Source organism: Oryzias latipes, chromosome 13 (genome assembly GCF_053564925.1).
Source record: "Oryzias latipes strain Hd-rR chromosome 13, Olatipes_Hd-rR_3.1".
NCBI lineage: Eukaryota > Metazoa > Chordata > Actinopteri > Beloniformes > Adrianichthyidae > Oryzias > Oryzias latipes.
This window is the reverse complement of record NC_136249.1, coordinates 10,204,435-10,222,869: the sequence shown is the minus strand read 5'-3', so window position 1 is coordinate 10,222,869 and position 18,435 is coordinate 10,204,435. Positions and strand designations below refer to the sequence as shown.

The window sequence follows — 18,435 nt, the reverse complement described above, 5'->3', positions numbered from 1 at the left end:
CTAATACGCCTAACCTTTCTAACATGCCTAACTCTTCTAACATGCAAAACCTTTCTAACATACCTAACCATTCCAACATGGCTAACTCTTTCTAAGGTGCCTAACCCTTTTTTAACAAGCCTAACACTTCTAACGTGCCTAACCCTTCTAACGTGACTAACTCTTCTAACGTACCCAACCCTTCTAACGTGACTAACTCTTCTAACGTACCTAACCCTTCTAATGTGACTAACTCTTCTAACGTGACTAACTCTTCTAACGTGACTAATTCTTCTAACGTACCTAACCCTTCTAGCATGCTAACGTGTACATATACAAACAGGTTATACAGTCAAACAGTCTGAAGGATTTATCTCTGACTCTTGTCTGGCTTAATGTGCCTCATATATGATGTGCCCTAGTTCAGAAAATACGGTTGGTTATTCTCAAATTGCAATTTCCTTGTTTTTTGGATCTAAAAGGCCCATATTTGGCTACCTAGCTGTTCACGATTAGCATTGGACCATGTGGGTCAACAGCTGTCAATCAAAAGAACTCTAACATACTTTTCATTGCTGCAGCATGAACTTTCTGTTGATAGGACCCGACCCTGCAGGAAACAGACTTTTAGTGTTGTCTTCTGAGCTTTTGAGGCTATTTGACTTATTATAGGAAAAACTAATTATGTTGCTTTTTTCTTTCAGGGATCAAACTTTTTTCAGGTGGTAGGACGACTCTGTGACACTCCTGATTAGTGAAAAAGAGGTGTAACTGGTGACAATAGGCTTGGTTTGGAGCAGCAAAATACACACTATAAATAAAAAATGTGTCAAGTAAGTAGGCTTGTCTTACTGTCATGAATTTTATTTTTTTATTTTTTTTGCCAGGCATGCATTTCTTTGACCATGACACGTATTCCCCTCTGCAGTGATGGAGGGTGTGTCCAATGAACAGTAGTGCTTTGTCGTGCTTGGAAAAAAATCTGTGAGCTGAGGTGGAGGATTCATGCCCACCACAGCAGTGGTCTGGCATGCTGTTGTGTCTCTTCAGAGACGAGCATAAACAGATTGATAGGGCTGCTTTACTGCAGTTGCTCGTGCTGACTCACCCTTTACATTAATGGCGATGGGGAGGCAAGGGGCGGCGAGAACGTGGGATGCTCACAAAGTCGTCCCTTCCATCACCTCCTCTTAAGTCAGCAAAGGTGATGCCCCTCCCTGCCGATGTGTTATAGATCAGCTGTAGATGTACAAAAGCTCTTAAATGAAGTGCTCGCCTTGATTAAAAATTCTTTCCGCAATAGTTGGATGTGTAAACCTGGTTTGAAGCCTGAAAGGCGTGAGGGATTGCTGCATTTTAGCAGGCCTGGGAAGGGGGCTAGGGACTCCATTTTTCTATTCCAAAATGGGCCCAATGTCACAGTGACAGAGCAGCTCTCCTCTGAGGGCAACATGGGCCAGGGGGAAAATGATGGATGAGTCGCCAAGCACCCTCTCCTGCTCTATCACCACGTGCATGGACACAAGCGCAACACACAAAAGCAAACAGGCGAAAGCAGGGAAACACATAGACCTGGTGTATTCACGCAGTGACAATTCATACCTTGTGAAACATTCACACACAGGCAGATACACAAACAGTCTCCTGCACAAATATATATAAATAACAGATGAGCGCATAAGGCCATTTGGGAGTACACACAAACACACTCTTTGAGTGACTCATATGTGTTCATGTGAGTTATAATTCAACAGTGTGATATGAACTCTCCAAATGCACATATTTACAGCATTTATTAGTAGCGCAAACACAGCAGACTTGCAAAAAAAGTCACAGCGCCGGCCGGCTTCATTACGGCTGCAGCTCAGGCTAATGTTACCAGATCAATGACAGATTCTCTCCCAGCCTCTCTGCTGCGCCCTCCCCTTGTGCCTCTGACCCAAAAGCATTATGTGCTTCCACGCATATCACCCAACCGCATTTATTCCAACTATGACTGAGTATTAGCCTGCACTAATGTCCTCTGGTCATACTGTTGCTAAAGCATATCAATGCATTCAGTCATATCCCATCAGCCGCATGCAGCACCCTTACCCCAACCTCTGATATGGGGTTTGGGCAATTACTTTTGAAAGCAATTACTCAAAGTGCTGATTACCTGCAGAAAATTGTAACCCTCAATCCAGCCTCAATGGGTAATTGATGTCACACTCCTGAAAGAGCTTTTAATTAAGTGGAGTTCATTTCTATCAATGATTCTGTAAAACATGAAGAAATTGCATAATTTTGATGTCACAGTGGGGACAGTGCAATAACTCTGGAACATTATAAGCATTTGTGATTACTGCATATTTACAGTAACTGCAACAAATTACAAATGTCATCTTTTTGGAATCAGATTATCTAAACTCCATTAGATTCAATCACAAATCACTCAGCCACGCCAAGCTCACAGACAGCAGCATCCATGTAGACACATAACTGAAGGCAGCGAGTTATGGAGGCAGTCTGCTTGGGACCCTTACCCCCCTGCTGTTGACCTCAAAAGGTACAGAGACCAGGGAAGAGGAAGCAGAGTAAGTGACTCGGCTCAGAAACCTGCTCCCTCAGGATAAGGGAGGGTGCTGCGTAAGATCCTCCAACAATGAGATGAAGGAAAAGATGCCCTCTTTCAAGATTGATGGACTTCGCCTCTGCACTCGCAGTGTTTTTCCTGCAGCAGCATACACACATTTGTACAGTTATGATTACTTTTAGTCAAGATGTGGCTCAGAATGGATGGAGTAGAAAGTATGATATTAGAATTAATGACCAGGCTGGGCAGTCGAGTGAAACATCATCCACGGTTCTGTTCTGGTGCAAGACTAGCAAAGCAGAAAACAACTTTTCAGTCAAACATAGTGAGGAACATAGTGTGACCGAAATGAAAAACTAAAGTCAAAGTAAATTCAACCACTGGTAGTCATAAACAAAAAACAGAATCCAAGAAAATGAAGGATTTCCAAGCTTATATTGCGCTGCACATGCTAATGCACTCAAATCATGTTTGTCATAATACATCAAAACGTCTGCGCCTTGGACAGAGCAGATGAAACTGCTCCTCTGCACATGACAGCATTCACTTTCCCTTAAAGAAAAAAAGCTGGAACATGCAGAGGTAAATAATGAGTGTGTAGATAAAATTGGTTTTTGTGTCATTAAATATGACAAATAAATCTATGACATCATGTTGTCAATAAAGATGATTCTCGGTACTCCCTATAAAGAAATCAAACTATTTTTGAAGACAAATCAAAACAATAATAAAACAAATGAAAAAAATAAATCAATGTAAACTGGCAAATTTCTTAAATCGTATTATTTAGGAAACAATGTATTAAATGTTAGGCGAGAAACATTTTATAGTTCAGGGAATCTTTATGTTATTTTGAATTTAATGGTCAGAAAACGGCTACAACAGTAACTGGTCATAAAATGTTTACAGTTTTCAGTCTGTTGAACCATAATCATTAAATTGACTTTTAACTCAGGTTGTGTTTTAAAAGAAAAGATTTTTAATAGTGCTGCTATTTTTAACATTTTTTTTTGCATTTCATGTTGTCTAGACTAATATATATATATAATTTATATATATATATATATATATATATATATATAAATATATATATATATATATATATATATATATATATATATATATATATATATATATATATATATATATATATATATATATATATATATATATATATATATATATATATATATATATATATATATATATATATATATATATATATATATATATATATATATATATATATATATATATATATATATATATATATATATATATATTTATATATACGGGCAGTTAAACTTGATATGTTATTAGATAAACTACAGAGTGAGGTCAAATCTATTTGCTGTTGGGTGGATGTATTATGTAGCTAAAGGTAAAGATGAACAACTTTCTCTCCGTCGTTTCCCCTTCTTTGACTCATGACTTGAAGCAGCAGGGTCAAGAAAAAAACAAAGTCAAAGGAATATTTAATTAGATTCTAACCCTCACACCCTGCCTGTTTACACCCAGGCCTATGGTTGGGTCAATGCTTTCAGTCAGTATTACTGACGGTATTACAACATTTTGGTCAAAATAAAATGTGAAAATGTAAACTTGTTGTTTTGCAGGTTCTGCTTGTGAATTAAGTATGGATTTAGAAGATGAACATGTTGATATGTTTTGTTGTGATTTATAGCTTCCCAACATTTATGTAAAAGCGTTTTGTTGCTGAAAAAACCCAAAGAGTTTTGTGCTCTGATCGTGCCAGGAGAGCTTACTTCAAATTCCAAACACCACTGAGTTATCTTACGGGACACTTTGCCTTTTAAAGGCAGAGCGCAGAAATGCTGTATTAAATGTAGTGTTTAGTCATTAATTTTTACCAGCTTTAAACACATGCTCTCTTTCCAGGGCGTATCATTGCTAACAGCTCAGTGTGTCTGGCACCCTTGCCACCATGCACCTTTAGTGTCCTGTAACTAAAAACCATCCCCGCTGCCATCCTTCAGCCAGGCTACTCACACCAAGCATGGATAATCACTCTGTATTGATCGAGTCACATGGCAAAGATAAATATGTTGGTGGTGAAACCCACATGAAAAAGGCTGAGGTCTGAGCAGAAAAGTGCTTGTTCTTTTTGTTTCTTTCCTGAAACCCCCCCGGCATGGTGCTCAAGTGTTAAGAAGACTTTTGCGGGCCTAAATAAGTCCCTTTGAATCTTATCTGATAGGCTGTGGCAGCCATATAATGTAGAGGAAGCTTCAAAAGACCAGAATTGATTAAAAAAAATCTGCCTAGACATCTCCGGTTTCTGGTTCAGTACACCTTTCCGCAGCTAATGAGCAGCCATCTTTACTCCCCACTGAGTAAGATGTTTTATCTCATGCATTGTGTCAGAAATCAGGAGGAAAAATGGTGGAGGGGGAAACAGTATGGCGATTAAGCACGGGCTTTAAGACAGACAGCTATATACCGTAATCCCTTCTGAGCACCCTTAAGCCTTCAGTTATCGCTTGCTGGAATTGTGCATCCCTTTAACACATTAACTCGGGCCCTAATGCTGGCCCTTTTTGTTTGACACAACAGCTGCTCAAAGCAGACAGTTGCCATGCAGAGACAGAAGAGGCGTGTTAATCTTTGTAAGGTAAAAGAGGTGTTTTTGTGAGCATCAGCACTTTTCAAAGCATCACTGCTAACCTGGAAACCTGGAAAGGCAGACGATGTTCTATTCCAGGCTTTTCAAAAGAATGTCTGACATCCAAACACACGACAAAACACACGGCAACAGTCTATCAATGCTTGCATTCGGTTGTTTTTCTCTTTTTCCGTGACACATGGGCATTGCTCTGCGCATATTGTCAGCAGGTGCAGACAAATTTACAGTTATGTTAAATCTACCTCACCGAGTTTTTATTTATATTCTAATCAATGTATTATTTGATATGTGAAATGGGTCTGATATATCTATGTTTTACATTTTTTATAGTAGTATCCAATTATTTAAATGCTTGGAATATATCAAAAACATCAAAATCAAGTTATTCATTTAGATTATGTCAAACAGCCTCCCCACTTGGTTACACTGTTTGACAGTATATCCTAAAAAAAAAAAAAAAAAAAAAAAAGAACAAGATCAATCAAATTTGCATTCATGGCTTAATGAGAAGCAGCAGAACTGTAGAATTAATGACTATCAGGGAGTATATGTCAAATGTTTTTTGTGTGTGAAAACTCTTAAAAAAAACAGTGGTGCAAAAAAAGTGGTGCCAATCTCTTGAATCTTGCTGCAGGCTTTTTCCTTCCAGTATACGAAAGACTCTGTGTCATACGATTCCAACTGGACACAAACCATTTTTAGTCATTTCTCCCCAATGTTCAATTTTCAAATGACTAAGACTTCTGGGAAATATAAGGGACAAAATTGATAAGTGACTATCAAATCTGAGACATTGACTGGTCAAAGTTCAACTGATTTGATTTTCAACGCTTCAACTCGTGTTCAAGGGCTGCGTGTTTTTACGTAGGTACTGAAAACGGACTTAAAAGTTTGCGTAGCGACATGTGAGCATGAGAGTTCTGAATGCGGAAGCCCAAAAGGCGCATTTACGCATGTTTACATAGACCTTTCATTAAAAGTAGTCACTTGAAGACGTTGCCAAGCCTGATGTGAATGTAGCATCACACACACAAAAAAACATTAAATTGTACCAATTCTATACAATTTCCATCACTCCAAGAGTGGACATGTTTTTGTTTTTTTCTGCCTTCCATTTGCTGAAGTGCAGCATGCTTGGATAGACAAAGCCCCGTGCTGCTCGTGCCATGGGTCACGCTGACGAGGTAGAACCACAAGGACTGGGCAACCACTACAGCGGAGGAGGTCTTGTTATGCTTTCTGACTGCTGCAGGACTGAGATGCTTGCTGTTAGCTGAGGCAGCAGATGACTTGCTCTAACAACCCTTTGCTCGACCAAAGCAGGATAGGCTTAATTGCCTCATTAGCAAAAGGGCCAACAAGGATTCGGCCTCTTCCACATTGTTCAATGACAAGAGTGCAACTGAGGGAAAAGGTTAATAGAGTAAACAGCGTCTCCATCTCCTAATCGTAAAAAGAATTTGAGTATCATGAGTCGGTGGCCAAAACCTCCTTTTGACTTCCACTTTCAATACATTTTTTGAAATTATACGCTCATTTCATGCTGCAACAATAACAGACTGCCTCTGTGGCGCTGTAACTCCTAAAGCTTCCCCTTTTAACTTTAGACCTGTCGACAAAGCAATGTCATCGTGCCAAGTGTAATTATTTTAAGAGCTTGAATCTGCCAACTCAGCTGTTTCCTTCACAGCTCTTCTGGATCCAAGGCGGCCAATCAAGCCAAATGAAAACACTCTTGATTTCCATCTCAATGACAGATGCACAAAAATCAAAACGATGTCTTGTATTGACAGAAAGCGTGAGAATAATAAAAAGAAAAGCTGCACAATGTATACTTTTGTCAAATCCAGCTGCAATGTTATTTTAGTGAATTAAACTCACCTCATCCCGCAACCGCAAAAAGACAATTGATGCTGATCCGACAGTTTTTGCCCCTATGCCAAACCATGACATGAATATTGAATGGTGTGCAAAGCTGCTATCTGTTCCTAGGGAAAACATAGGATGCTTTCTAATAGGCCCTCACATAAAATTCCAAATTTATCATTATGGCAATATCAGCCTGTGCGATAGCCATGTCGCTAAAGATGGCATAAACTGTGATAATTGGTAACCTTAAATATTTACACACATGGTAAAACAATGTCATGGCAGCATGAAGTATTTAACGAATCAATAGAGCCATTCATATGTTAACTAATCGGAGAGAACCTTTGGGTCATTTGGAGTATAATTTACATGATTTTGTCTTTTATTTAAATAAAACTTGCTGTAAAATGGAAATATTTTATTAATTGTTTTGGTAGTTGTTCATGCATCGCCAGTCATATCATCATTTCAATATTGATCACTTATTGTATATCATCACAAGTTTTTCCTCACATCATGTAGCCGTGCTTTCAAAGTTAGATCTTGCAAACTGTAAATAGATGAAGAAAAAAAGACTAGTAATGACTTAAAGGGGTGGTTATGGTGCACATGTAGAGTGGTCGACCTCTGGTCAGAATATCACACGTTCGGTTCCAGCCCTGCTCGCCCATATGTTAAAGGGCAATGGACAAGACCCAGAAGCCCACATTGCTATTGGCGGTTTTAGGTTGGCGCCAGTGTTGGGCAGTGGAGCCACCATCAGTGTGTGAATGTGTGTGTGACTGGGTGAATGGGACTGTAGAACACTTTGGGCTTTCTAAGAAGCTAGTAAAGCGCTATATAAGTATACGCCATTAACCATTTAAAGACATAACAAAACCGTTGTTTATTCCCTGCTGAATGAACTCAGTGTACAAGAGTATTCTGCCAAATTAATTTGTGAGTGCCATAAAGTACCAGCTGAACCATCAAATTACAGATACATCACAAATAAACACAGTTTCTGAACAAATCTTGTCTTACTGGTCTTTGAGAAATGCACGAGATTTTGGAAAATACTGCACAGAACCTTAAAACGTACGCTAATTCAGGGTATCGCTTCCACGTTCTGTGTTGTAGTGCAGTTTATGACAGAGGGTGAAATAAAAGATGTACAACTCCACATCTGCATGGGCGACATAGCGTAAAGACTCCATTTCATCAACAAGTCAAGCCTAACGAGTTGGAAAAAAAAGATGGTGGTGCCATCTGCTCTTAACCACTTTGCTCAGAAAAGGGAAACGAAGTAGGAGGACAACAGGGAGGGGGGAAAAAGCTTTCTCAGCAATGACACTGTACTACAATAAGAACACTGTTTAAAGGCTGGAACAGCTTCCTTTAACTCCTGTAGAGCAACATCTTAAAATAGAGCTTGATAAAATCCTCTATTGCTGTTTCATCAGAGAGAGTGCTGCAATCAGGGACACCCCGTACTTAATTTGTGGACAACTTACAAATTGATCAATGATATTCAGTTTACAGGGATTTTGCTGTGCTATGAAAGACCAAATGGCTGGCATTGTGGGTGGATAATTAACTCATCCATCACCTAACATACTCTGCAAGAGAACAAGAGTGGCGGGACAGGACTGCACCAGAAATATTGCCTTTTGCAGTCCTCACTGAACGCTAACTATTCTAGGTAAAGTTCTGATGACAAAGGATTTTGTTCCTATAAATAAATAATCAGCAGAACTGTGTGTATTGGGCAGAACAAAAGGTCACTTCTAAGGGTTTGCTGCAGCTTGTAAAACAGATTAAAACCATTATTTACGCTCAATGTAACAGCAACATTACACTTTTCTGGTTGATACGACATGCCGTGGCTACACGGCCAAGACCTGACCAGCATTACGATGATGAGGGATTCTCCAGATGGTGCTCAGGTCTTCAGGTAAACACTTTGTCCACCAACACTGTAATCATTGCCCAACAAAATCCCTCTCTTCCAAACAAACACCATCTATCTTGAGGTCATTTCTGGCCCCTCTGCGGCGACTGAATGCAACTGAAGATGAATGTGTGAAGGAAGAAGCAGAGTGGCCTCAGATGATTAAAGCTACAAACGCTTTAGGGAAGACCGGCGAGCAAAGGAGGAAATGGAGTGAGACAATGGAGCGTGCAGGTTCAAAACACCTAATGAACTATCCTGCTTGCTGAGCTAATAGACTGCTTCAAATTGAAAGGAACAGCAGGCATCTAAATAGAGCGACGTGGAACATTTCTTCCTGTTCACTCAGTCAGCTCCCAATTGGAACAAGGAGGGTGATGGGCGGGCGGCGGGGCGGGCAAAAACATAGCTGACCTGCCATTCTTTAGTGCAGTGCAAGTTGATTTCATTCATCTGCAGTCAATTTGTGTGATTGTATTACGCAGAATCCAATGTAGAGGGAAAGAAGACTCAATATTTTGTGCAATGGTGCAAACATCGGAAAAATAATACAATCCTAGCTATTTTCTTGAAATCCTTTGCTTTTTGTGGATTTACCAAGACTCCCCCTGTGTCCAGCTGGGAGCTTTATTCTCTTGCCGTTCCTCATCTTAAAGGCAGGGAACAGTTTCAATGTCCAAGATGAAATCTGGACATGATAATCAGTAATCACAGCATGAGAAGAGGCACGGCACAGATTGGGGTCTAGCAGGTGCACACCATGACCAATTAGAGCGCTTAACAGCTGAGGAGAAGTGAACGGTTATTGGATGGCGCTGTCTGTGTTGGTTTTGACACGGAAATTTTTAAGCAAGCAAATGACTTATCTGGCAATGATTATCTACATGCCCAATCATGGTTCAGTCTTTTAATGAAGCTGTGAGATGAAATTAGCACCTGATTTCTCCAGGTCAGTCATGCTGCTTGGCATCTAGGCAACAGTGACGGCTTAAAGCAACCAATGTCACCCCCGTGCTGCTAATTGGCTATAAATGTTTAATCAATAAGTGCAGTTTTTTCCCCCCCCTTGTTTGTGGCATTGATGTAAGCACTATGCTAACTTGCAACTCAGTAACGGGGACTTTGCATTTTTACCTGCTTGTTTACCTGGACAGCTGTATCGCACAGCTGCACACAAAACAAAGAGATTTCTCTGGTTTCGGAGACGGGGAAGATAGATCAAAAGCGCCTTCTGCTTAGAGAAGACAAGCGCGCTGGCTTTATGCTGCACCGCCAGATTTTCACTAAGGCAGAAAGCATTTGAAAGCATCACAACAAGGCTGGGGGCTCCGGGGTGATAGCATCTCAACTCCACCATGATAAACAAATCACTTTTAAATGGTACTTTTTGTGAGCTCTGTGAATTTTGATCACCTTTGACCCCAATCCTTGTATCCTATTTGAAGGCAACGCCGATATCTACCAAGAATTAATAGGGTGCACCTTGAGAGGGATTAATCGATGCAAGACTATTCTATGTTTCATCACACTGACAACATCAGCATTATCTCAGCATCACTGACTCTTTGATCTACTAACTGATTACAGAAAACAATCACAGACTTTGATTAAAATACGGTGCTAATGCTAACAATCTGCAAATTACTTCACATTTTCCAACACATGAAAAACCCATGAATAGATCTGTGCCAGTTGTTGTACATTTTCATAAAAACTCGTCCAGGTGTTTCAAATGGAGCACGTCTACAGCTGGATGAAGTTCAATAGCAGAAGGGTATAGAGGGCAATCTAAAACTTAATGTCAATATTTCAAAGACCCACTCCAATAAAATGGTTTTGTTGGTGTTTTAATATGTTCTCGTAGCATTTTTCTGATGATGGAGAACACATTAAAAGAAAATTCATCTTAAAAATGCGTTTGTGAGCTTTTTTTTAATAAATCGTAGTGAGTCAGGAGCAGATGAAAAAAATGCAGTTGGAAAAAGCTGGTAGCTGCTCCATTCTGATGCATCCTCTTGTAATCAAATAGATACATTAACGTCTTTATTTTCCTCGTCTAATTTGGTATTTGGATAAAAACCGTACAGGTGGATAGTTCCAACAGTGTTTGTAATTTTTGTTGCATCGGAAATATTAGGTTTGGGTTGTGAGGGGCTGTAAGCTAGCAGGAGAGCATGTAAACATGGATGATGGGAAATGGGGAGGGGGAAACTTTGTACCAAAAGCCCCGCCTACAACTCAGCCTACAGATGCAAATTTCTTTTGAATTCCTGCTGCTCTGCTGAAACTAGGTCCTAGAAAACGACAGAAGTTTTTTGATTTCGGCTATAAACATCATAATCATATATAAATAAAAGAAAACACTGGGAATGCTTTTCCAATAGATCTAAAGATGATCTGAGTAAGTCTTTAATGATCAAGGCAGTGTGATTCTTGTTTGGTCCATCTAAAAGTTTAGTAAACTCAAAATCCATTTCTTGTAGCTTAGTCCCATTCCTAAGCTATTACATAATTTGTTAAGAGCCATCCCTTATGAGTAAACCCAGGACATAGTAATGCATTTTCCATAAACCAACTATGCTCCATTTGTCTTGTATATTCTCTGAGGGGCAGAACTCTTTGGAGGATGCAGTCCCAGAAGTTGGACTCAGCCACTGCGGGCTGGTTGGAGTGTTGTTACTGACTGCAGTGGTGATGGTGTGCGTGACACAACGGCCTAAAGTAACATGGTGGGGAACCAGTCTTTGGCAACAGCTCACCTTCATTTATTATGCTTGTTATTTATTAGAATAAAACTTCTTTTTCTCACCATATCTGTCCAATAAAGGCTCATTGTTTTGCTCTTTTTTCTGTAAAAATAAATGAAGGACAAACAAGAGGCAAACCTTGAAATGTGCTTTGTGTTCATTTTCCCTCAAACAGATCATCAGAATGACAGTCACCCTTTATGAATAACATCTTTTTCTAATAGTGGGGAGTCTTGAAATGAGTGAGACAGCAATGTATAAACGTTCACACCAAAGATGTATGTAGATGACACACATTAGAATGTTCAAGTCTTTAGCCTCAATGTTTATCACACTATGAACTAGAGCCGGGTTTACAGATTTCAATGGATTCAAATCAAACAAATCTTTATTTAGATCTTCCCTTAAGAAAAACGTTTCCTTAAATCAAATTTTTAGGGGTTAGTTTTTCATTACTTTTTATTAAAAAAAAGGAATGCATATTCTTTAACCCTTTAACTCCCTGTGTAACCCTTGTGCTCTCCTAGGCACTTTAACATTGGAAGTTGGGTCATCTAGACCCACTACAGAGTGCGCTGAACCTTTTTTCTTCAATGATTTGTGAACCCCACTGGTGTCCGTGGATTACATGAAATCTTTCCACCTTTATCCACTTTTGTCATGGTAGGGAGAACACGTCAATGTAAAGGGGGGTCATCTAAGATAGCACAAGGGTTAAGCAAATGGTCGGGCACCTTTAGAAAACGTATTATCAAAAACATTGATGTGTATATTACTCCCCAAGGAAAAAGCAGCAGGAAACAAACAAACAACACAATTATTGATTTTGTCTTGCTTAAAGGGTTAATTAAACGACTGGATTCCAACACTTAAAAGTGTTACCTTTGTAAAAATGTTTGGTTAAACAGAATTTATCCTTGCAATGAACAATTGGCAAATGGATTTTTAATCAAACTTTCCTAAAAATAAAATTCAATAAAAGTATTTTGGCAGGTCTTAAAAGAGTCATTTTGCAAATGTTGCTTGTTTTCTCTTGAACATGCAACTAAGATATTGACATATTCGTTCAGTTACCGGTAGTTCAATAGTAAAAACTTTAATTTGTATGATTCAATATTTCCTCAAACTTATGGCTACATTGTGTGGAGCTGTTTCTCAATGATTTATGACAAAAATGTTTTTATTTAAAAAATGTAAAAAAAATGTCCAAAGTAGGAGTGAAACGGAAGGTTTCAGTACTTTTACCATTAGCTGGAAACCTCCTACGTGGGTTCTGTGGTCTCCCCAAATGGCAGTTTTTGAATTTTAAAAATTCCCACTCAGCATGAAGCAGATAATTGTCCTTTATGTGGTCAAAAATGTTGACCACTCATGAAACCATAAAACTAAATGATATTAAATGATAGACTTTAACTCATCTTCTTCACGCCTGCCATAAAAAGGCAGATCCTGCATCTCTTATTTTCAGCACAAGAGATTGTCGATGAGATTGAAGCTGCTGCAAGTGTGCCGAAACAACACAAAATGTCTGCCTCATTCAGTCTTTCCCAAAAGAGCTCCACAGTTCAGGGTGCTTGCGTGGAAGTCGTGTGTGTGGAGGCTGCACATGTGGCTTCAGTTACTGCGAATGTGAGCCTCCCCAGAACATCTGTCAAAGATTAGCAGTAAAGTGAAATAGGCAGTTCCTGTTCATACATTCCAAAATAATCTGGGAGTCATTTTTTCCCGTGAAGGATGAAAGGGGGAGGGACCACTGGTCAGAAGCCCCTCACAAACCCCGGCCCTGTCAAAGCATGTGTCTCACATGTAACAACATCTGTATGACAAAAGGCCTATACAGAAAACTGGCTGGAGTGGCTGGAAAAATGTGGGTGTGGCCAAAAACACAGTACGGAAAGAAAAAAAAGAGATATTGTAGAAGCCGTCGTGTTTGGAAAAGGCTAAGAATAATGCCAGCATTGTAACCTTTATGTTTTTTTTTGTTGTTTTTTTACCTCATGCAACTCAAACCTCCATGGCCAGGAATAAAGGCTGTTACTGTATGAAGGTGCACACAAACATTGCATTCGATTCCCTGCGTTGGAATACAAAGGCTTTCTGTCTAAAAGCACCATAATCAATGAAACATGACAAATCCCCAAGGTACAAAAATAAGATAGCTTGTTATTTTTGGAAAGTTTGCTGTCATTCAGTGACGGAGCATTTGAAGGCAAATCAGCATTTGTTAATGATGAGGGTCATTCCTTTTGGGCACCTTTAATCTTCTGCGGGCCCTCGTCTGTCACCCTTGGTGGGAGGTTTTGTATTCCGCGCCGCACCATCGTTGCTGAGACATTTAGATCGGCCACTTTAGCTCCTCAGTAATACAATCTGCTCATTGCAGGAATCTGCACTTTGTTCTGGATGTGACTGACATTGTAGGTCATTTGAAAACTGTGCATATTTTAAGGTCATCCTTACTATTTCGAGCACGGCGTTGGAACAACTAGATTATAATTGCGGGCTTCCTTAAAGTGTGTGCAAGTGAAAAAACTGAAAGGTTGAAGTTGAAAAATCATAATTTTGTGAATGCTCATGAGTACAGGTGAGATTGACAACCCTCCTCTCCTCTTATGCTAACTGACAAATGCCTGAAATATCTCTCATGTCCAAAACCCCACCAAGCAGAGCTGCCAGTTTTCTCACACACTCTCTGAAGACAAATATTTTCAAAGCTGAGATGAAACATGGGGTGGGGGATGCCGAGAGATAATGCTGAAGAATAATGTATGTCACAGCTAGAAAAAACGCAAGCCTGAACGTATGGTAACTAGATGTCAAATATCGAAAATGTCTCTGGGTTTGGAATGTCAGAAGTCTTGGGCTGGCTGTGTGTGGGAGTGTGATTCAGGCACAAGCACGTCAAGATGTCACTTCATAACCTCTGGCTCAGGAGGCTCCTGTCATCTTCACATTTCAGAGAACCTCTGCCTACCCCGGCAGACATGCTAAATATAGAATGGGGACAGAAATTCTGTTTGGAGCCACTGCTCTCTTTATCTACATCTAACACAGGCATGCGCGCATAAACACGGCCATCTTCTCACTATTACATCCACCGATGGTCCCATCAGTCACGGTTCAGACCCTGTTTTGCTGTCATTATCACTCACATCTGAAGTTTATGAGAGACTGATGGGGGTTCATCCCTACAAGGGAGCAGGGTGGGGGTTTAGCGTTTCTATAAAAGCTGCTCACCCTTTTCGATTTCTGTCGAGCAACTGACACATGATTACAACTTAAGTCATTAGTTGAATGCATTTTCAGCCTGGCAAAAGGACATGCACAGAGTAGTCAATTCTCCTCTCTACCTGCGAAATCTTCACGTGCACCACTCAGCGGGAAAGTTATTTATGTGACATTGCCCTGTTTCTTACTTTTGTCTGAGCAGAATTACCGAAGGGAGTTACCCAGCACCCCCTGGCAATAATTTGAGCTATATTATCTGTAATGTGAACGGTGGAAATTACATCACTTACAGATATTAAATTAAGGCTGTCTCAGGACGTGCACGGTTGAAATAAAAAAATAAAAGAACCAAGTAATGACTATTGATTTTTTTTTTTAAAGAGCCACTTTTTTCCAATTTTTTTTAACACCAATTTGAGAAAATATCCTAAACTCTTGCATTAAATAAATAAAATGAAATTAAGGCGTGCAGTCAGAAACTGCATTCTGCATCCAGATGATTTTATTGTTTCCATTTGAATGAAAGGCATTCTATTCTAGCATAAACATGACAGGGTAGGGGGGAAAAAAAGAATGTCTCACCATGGCAACAACAAGTCTTTTCATACTCTAGGCAGAGCTATGTGGTTATTTTTGGAAAACGTAGAACTATTATTAGCTGTGTACATTTTTTTTTTAGCTCGCCTTGTTCCGTTATCTTTATCAGTGAAAAAAATAAAATTCAAATCACAACAAAGGGGATGAAAAAGGATGTGCTGCTAGATTGCAAGCTTTGAGCACAACCGGTGGACTTTCCTTTTGTCCAGTTCATAACAACCTTCACCTCTCGAGTTCGAATGTTTGTGCTCCACGCAGAACTACAGAGCCGAGGGATAACTGCTGGAGATAAACAGATTAGGGAGAGTAAATGAGCGCGTGACAGCTCTTGACTCTTCCTCCACATTACAACACAGCAAAGAGTACAGGAACGCTTTCCGGGAGAACGCACAGGCACAAGCACACACACACACACACACACAGATTCCTCACCCCTTCTCCACTGACACGGAGAACAAAACTTTTTCACTCGACGAGAAGGTGTTTCCACTTCAGACTGCAAGCAAGCCTTACTGGAAGTCAGTTTCCAGTGCAGCCCCAACTTCCAGTCAGTGGAGTCATAGTGGGATTAAATATCCCTCATTTAGCTCAGGACCTGGAAACTCCTTCAGGCCATTGAGGAGATTATAATCAAATATTTAGTACTGGAATTGTGGAAATCATAATCAGATATGTATTACTGATTTATAAATGTGTTGTAAACTCAAGCCTGATGAAGAATAGGTCTCTACTGTGAAATTTGAAAGAACGCTCAGCAGCAGCCTTAAAAGGGCAGTGAATGATGTGGGTAAGAGCAACCCTGTGCTAAACTTTATGCTTTGTCAAAAACACCTCCTTCTTTGGCACAATGTAAGAAGCTGAATGTGTAGGAAGGAGATCATGTATTGTGAAACAGGATACGAGTGTTCAATAAAAAGGCGAGATTTTTGACACAGACTGAGATGAGAGGTTGTAAGCAGCTGTGTTGAATTCTCCCTCTGCAGAGGCGAACCAAAGTTTCACAGTGTAAAGTCTCATTATTAGAACCTTCAACTACAGGATCCTTCTGACTAACCCAAATTAAAGAACCCGGGGAAGTCAATTTGGACTTCAACACCATCTACGCCACACTTCTCCAACAGGAGTTCAAGCAGTCATGGAGCAGAAAACATCATAAATTCATCCACTAATAAGGAACCATTTTTGGATCGTATCCAGTATCCATACAATGTGGCACAAATAGCAACCTTTTCTCTAATCAGGTGCATTTGAAAGCAGCCTGTCTGGGCATGCTCCTGTCTTTGAAAACAAGCTGGGTGGCAGATTTAAAGGGAGGGGTCAGGTGAACTTTTATCTCCATTGTGCCACTTTTCCTGAGCTGCAAGAGGAGCAGCAGGGAGGCTTTAGAAGTCATGGAAATGGAAACCTTTCTGTGTTTTTAAGACCATTAATTGTGGTTTGTCAATAACGCGTCTTTGCATCGTAGCAGATACGCTGTAACGGAAGGGAGGTAAATAAATAAAAATAGTCTGCCATCATTTTGGATCCTTAAAGAAAAATGAATAATCAGGAACAAATGGATCAGTGTAAACAGACTGGCATGCTTTGTGAATGAAGTGTCTTACCCAGAAACAAAGAGCCAAATAGCGCAGACATGACGGCTGGAAATCCCACATGAAACGGAGCTGGAAACAATGCGCTCAGAGTGCCTTCACACTCATTCAGCTGACCTCAGCGCGGGCACCATCAGCGAATTCAAGACGAGAAAAATGACAGCAAAACGTCTCCTCTTCTTCTTCCTCCTCTTCTTCTTCTTTTTCTTCAGCGAATGAGTCCAAGGGCATCATATGTTGCGCACGCCCGACGCATCTAAACCTCCCGAGAAGGAGAAGACGCGGAACAAAGGTGGCCGCTGCGCCTCATGCTCCTTCTCATCGCAGGGCGACTTGGCGTCAATTCAAAGTTCCCCGGCTGTCTGGCTGTGGCGTGGGACGTGTTGTCTCTGGGTCTCCTCTGTCTCCTCCTCGACAGCCTCTCTTCATCTCCTCCTGCGCTGCACAAAATGCCAAAGAGGAGGAGGAGGAGGAGGAGGAACAAGAGGAGGGCGATGAGGTTGATGATGTGGGGGGGGGGGGGGGGGGGGTGCTGAAGGATGGAGACCTCTAGAGTCTGAAGTTTTCTTAACGCAGCAAAGATTCAAAGAGCTCTGTGGATAGTAACATCCACACCATCCCTCAAGGAAGCTGGCTTCACTGGAAACACGGGAATCAGGAAAGTGAATCCACCCCCCTCCCCAGTGATGCACTTTTTTCTACTGATCCTGCAGCAAAAAAATACATTATAAAAGTGCAACTGTGTGCCCTCAAAGGAAAGCAAAAGAAGAGTGAGCATATTATGCTTGACAAAAATCAAGTGAAAGGCAACAAACACTTGTGAATCTGTCAACAAAAAGACACAGAGGTCCAAAGAATGTCACAATAAACCTCAGGTTTGTGTGGTTTATTCCACATACACACACACAAAAGTGGACAAATAAATAAGTATAAATATATATAAATAGTATGACAGTGTTTTAAGGCCACTCAAGAAAAATAAATAAATAAAATTAAAAGAGATAAAGTCATAAATGTAGGGTTTTTTTATCGTAAATTTACAACTTTAAAGTCAAAGTTAAATTTAATATTAAAGTCAAAGTGAGCATGCAAGCATGAAATGCAATAAGTGAACGCCATGCAGCAGCAGGGCAGACCGACTCAACTTATTGAACAGGTGAGCTGAATGTTTATTGATAACGTTACAAATGTTTGGATGCTCATTTGTTTGATTTACGATTTATTAATGTTTTATTTATTGATGGGCGGCTTGCAGGATCTCTGCAGCCCGTTGA

General features: G+C 40.1%; 1 protein-coding gene across 1 annotated transcript in view; it reads right to left on the bottom strand.

Annotated features, from left to right (window-relative positions):
* Window positions 1-17,621, bottom strand: part of clmpb (CXADR like membrane protein b) — an 81,663-nt gene extending 64,042 nt beyond the window's left edge. The window contains exon 1 of the mRNA XM_011482902.4: window positions 17,174-17,621. Within this exon, the coding sequence (XP_011481204.1) occupies window positions 17,174-17,204 (31 nt within the window). The 5' untranslated portion in view covers window positions 17,205-17,621. The remainder of the gene's footprint in view (window positions 1-17,173) is intronic.
* Window positions 17,622-18,435: the final 814 nt, after the last annotated feature.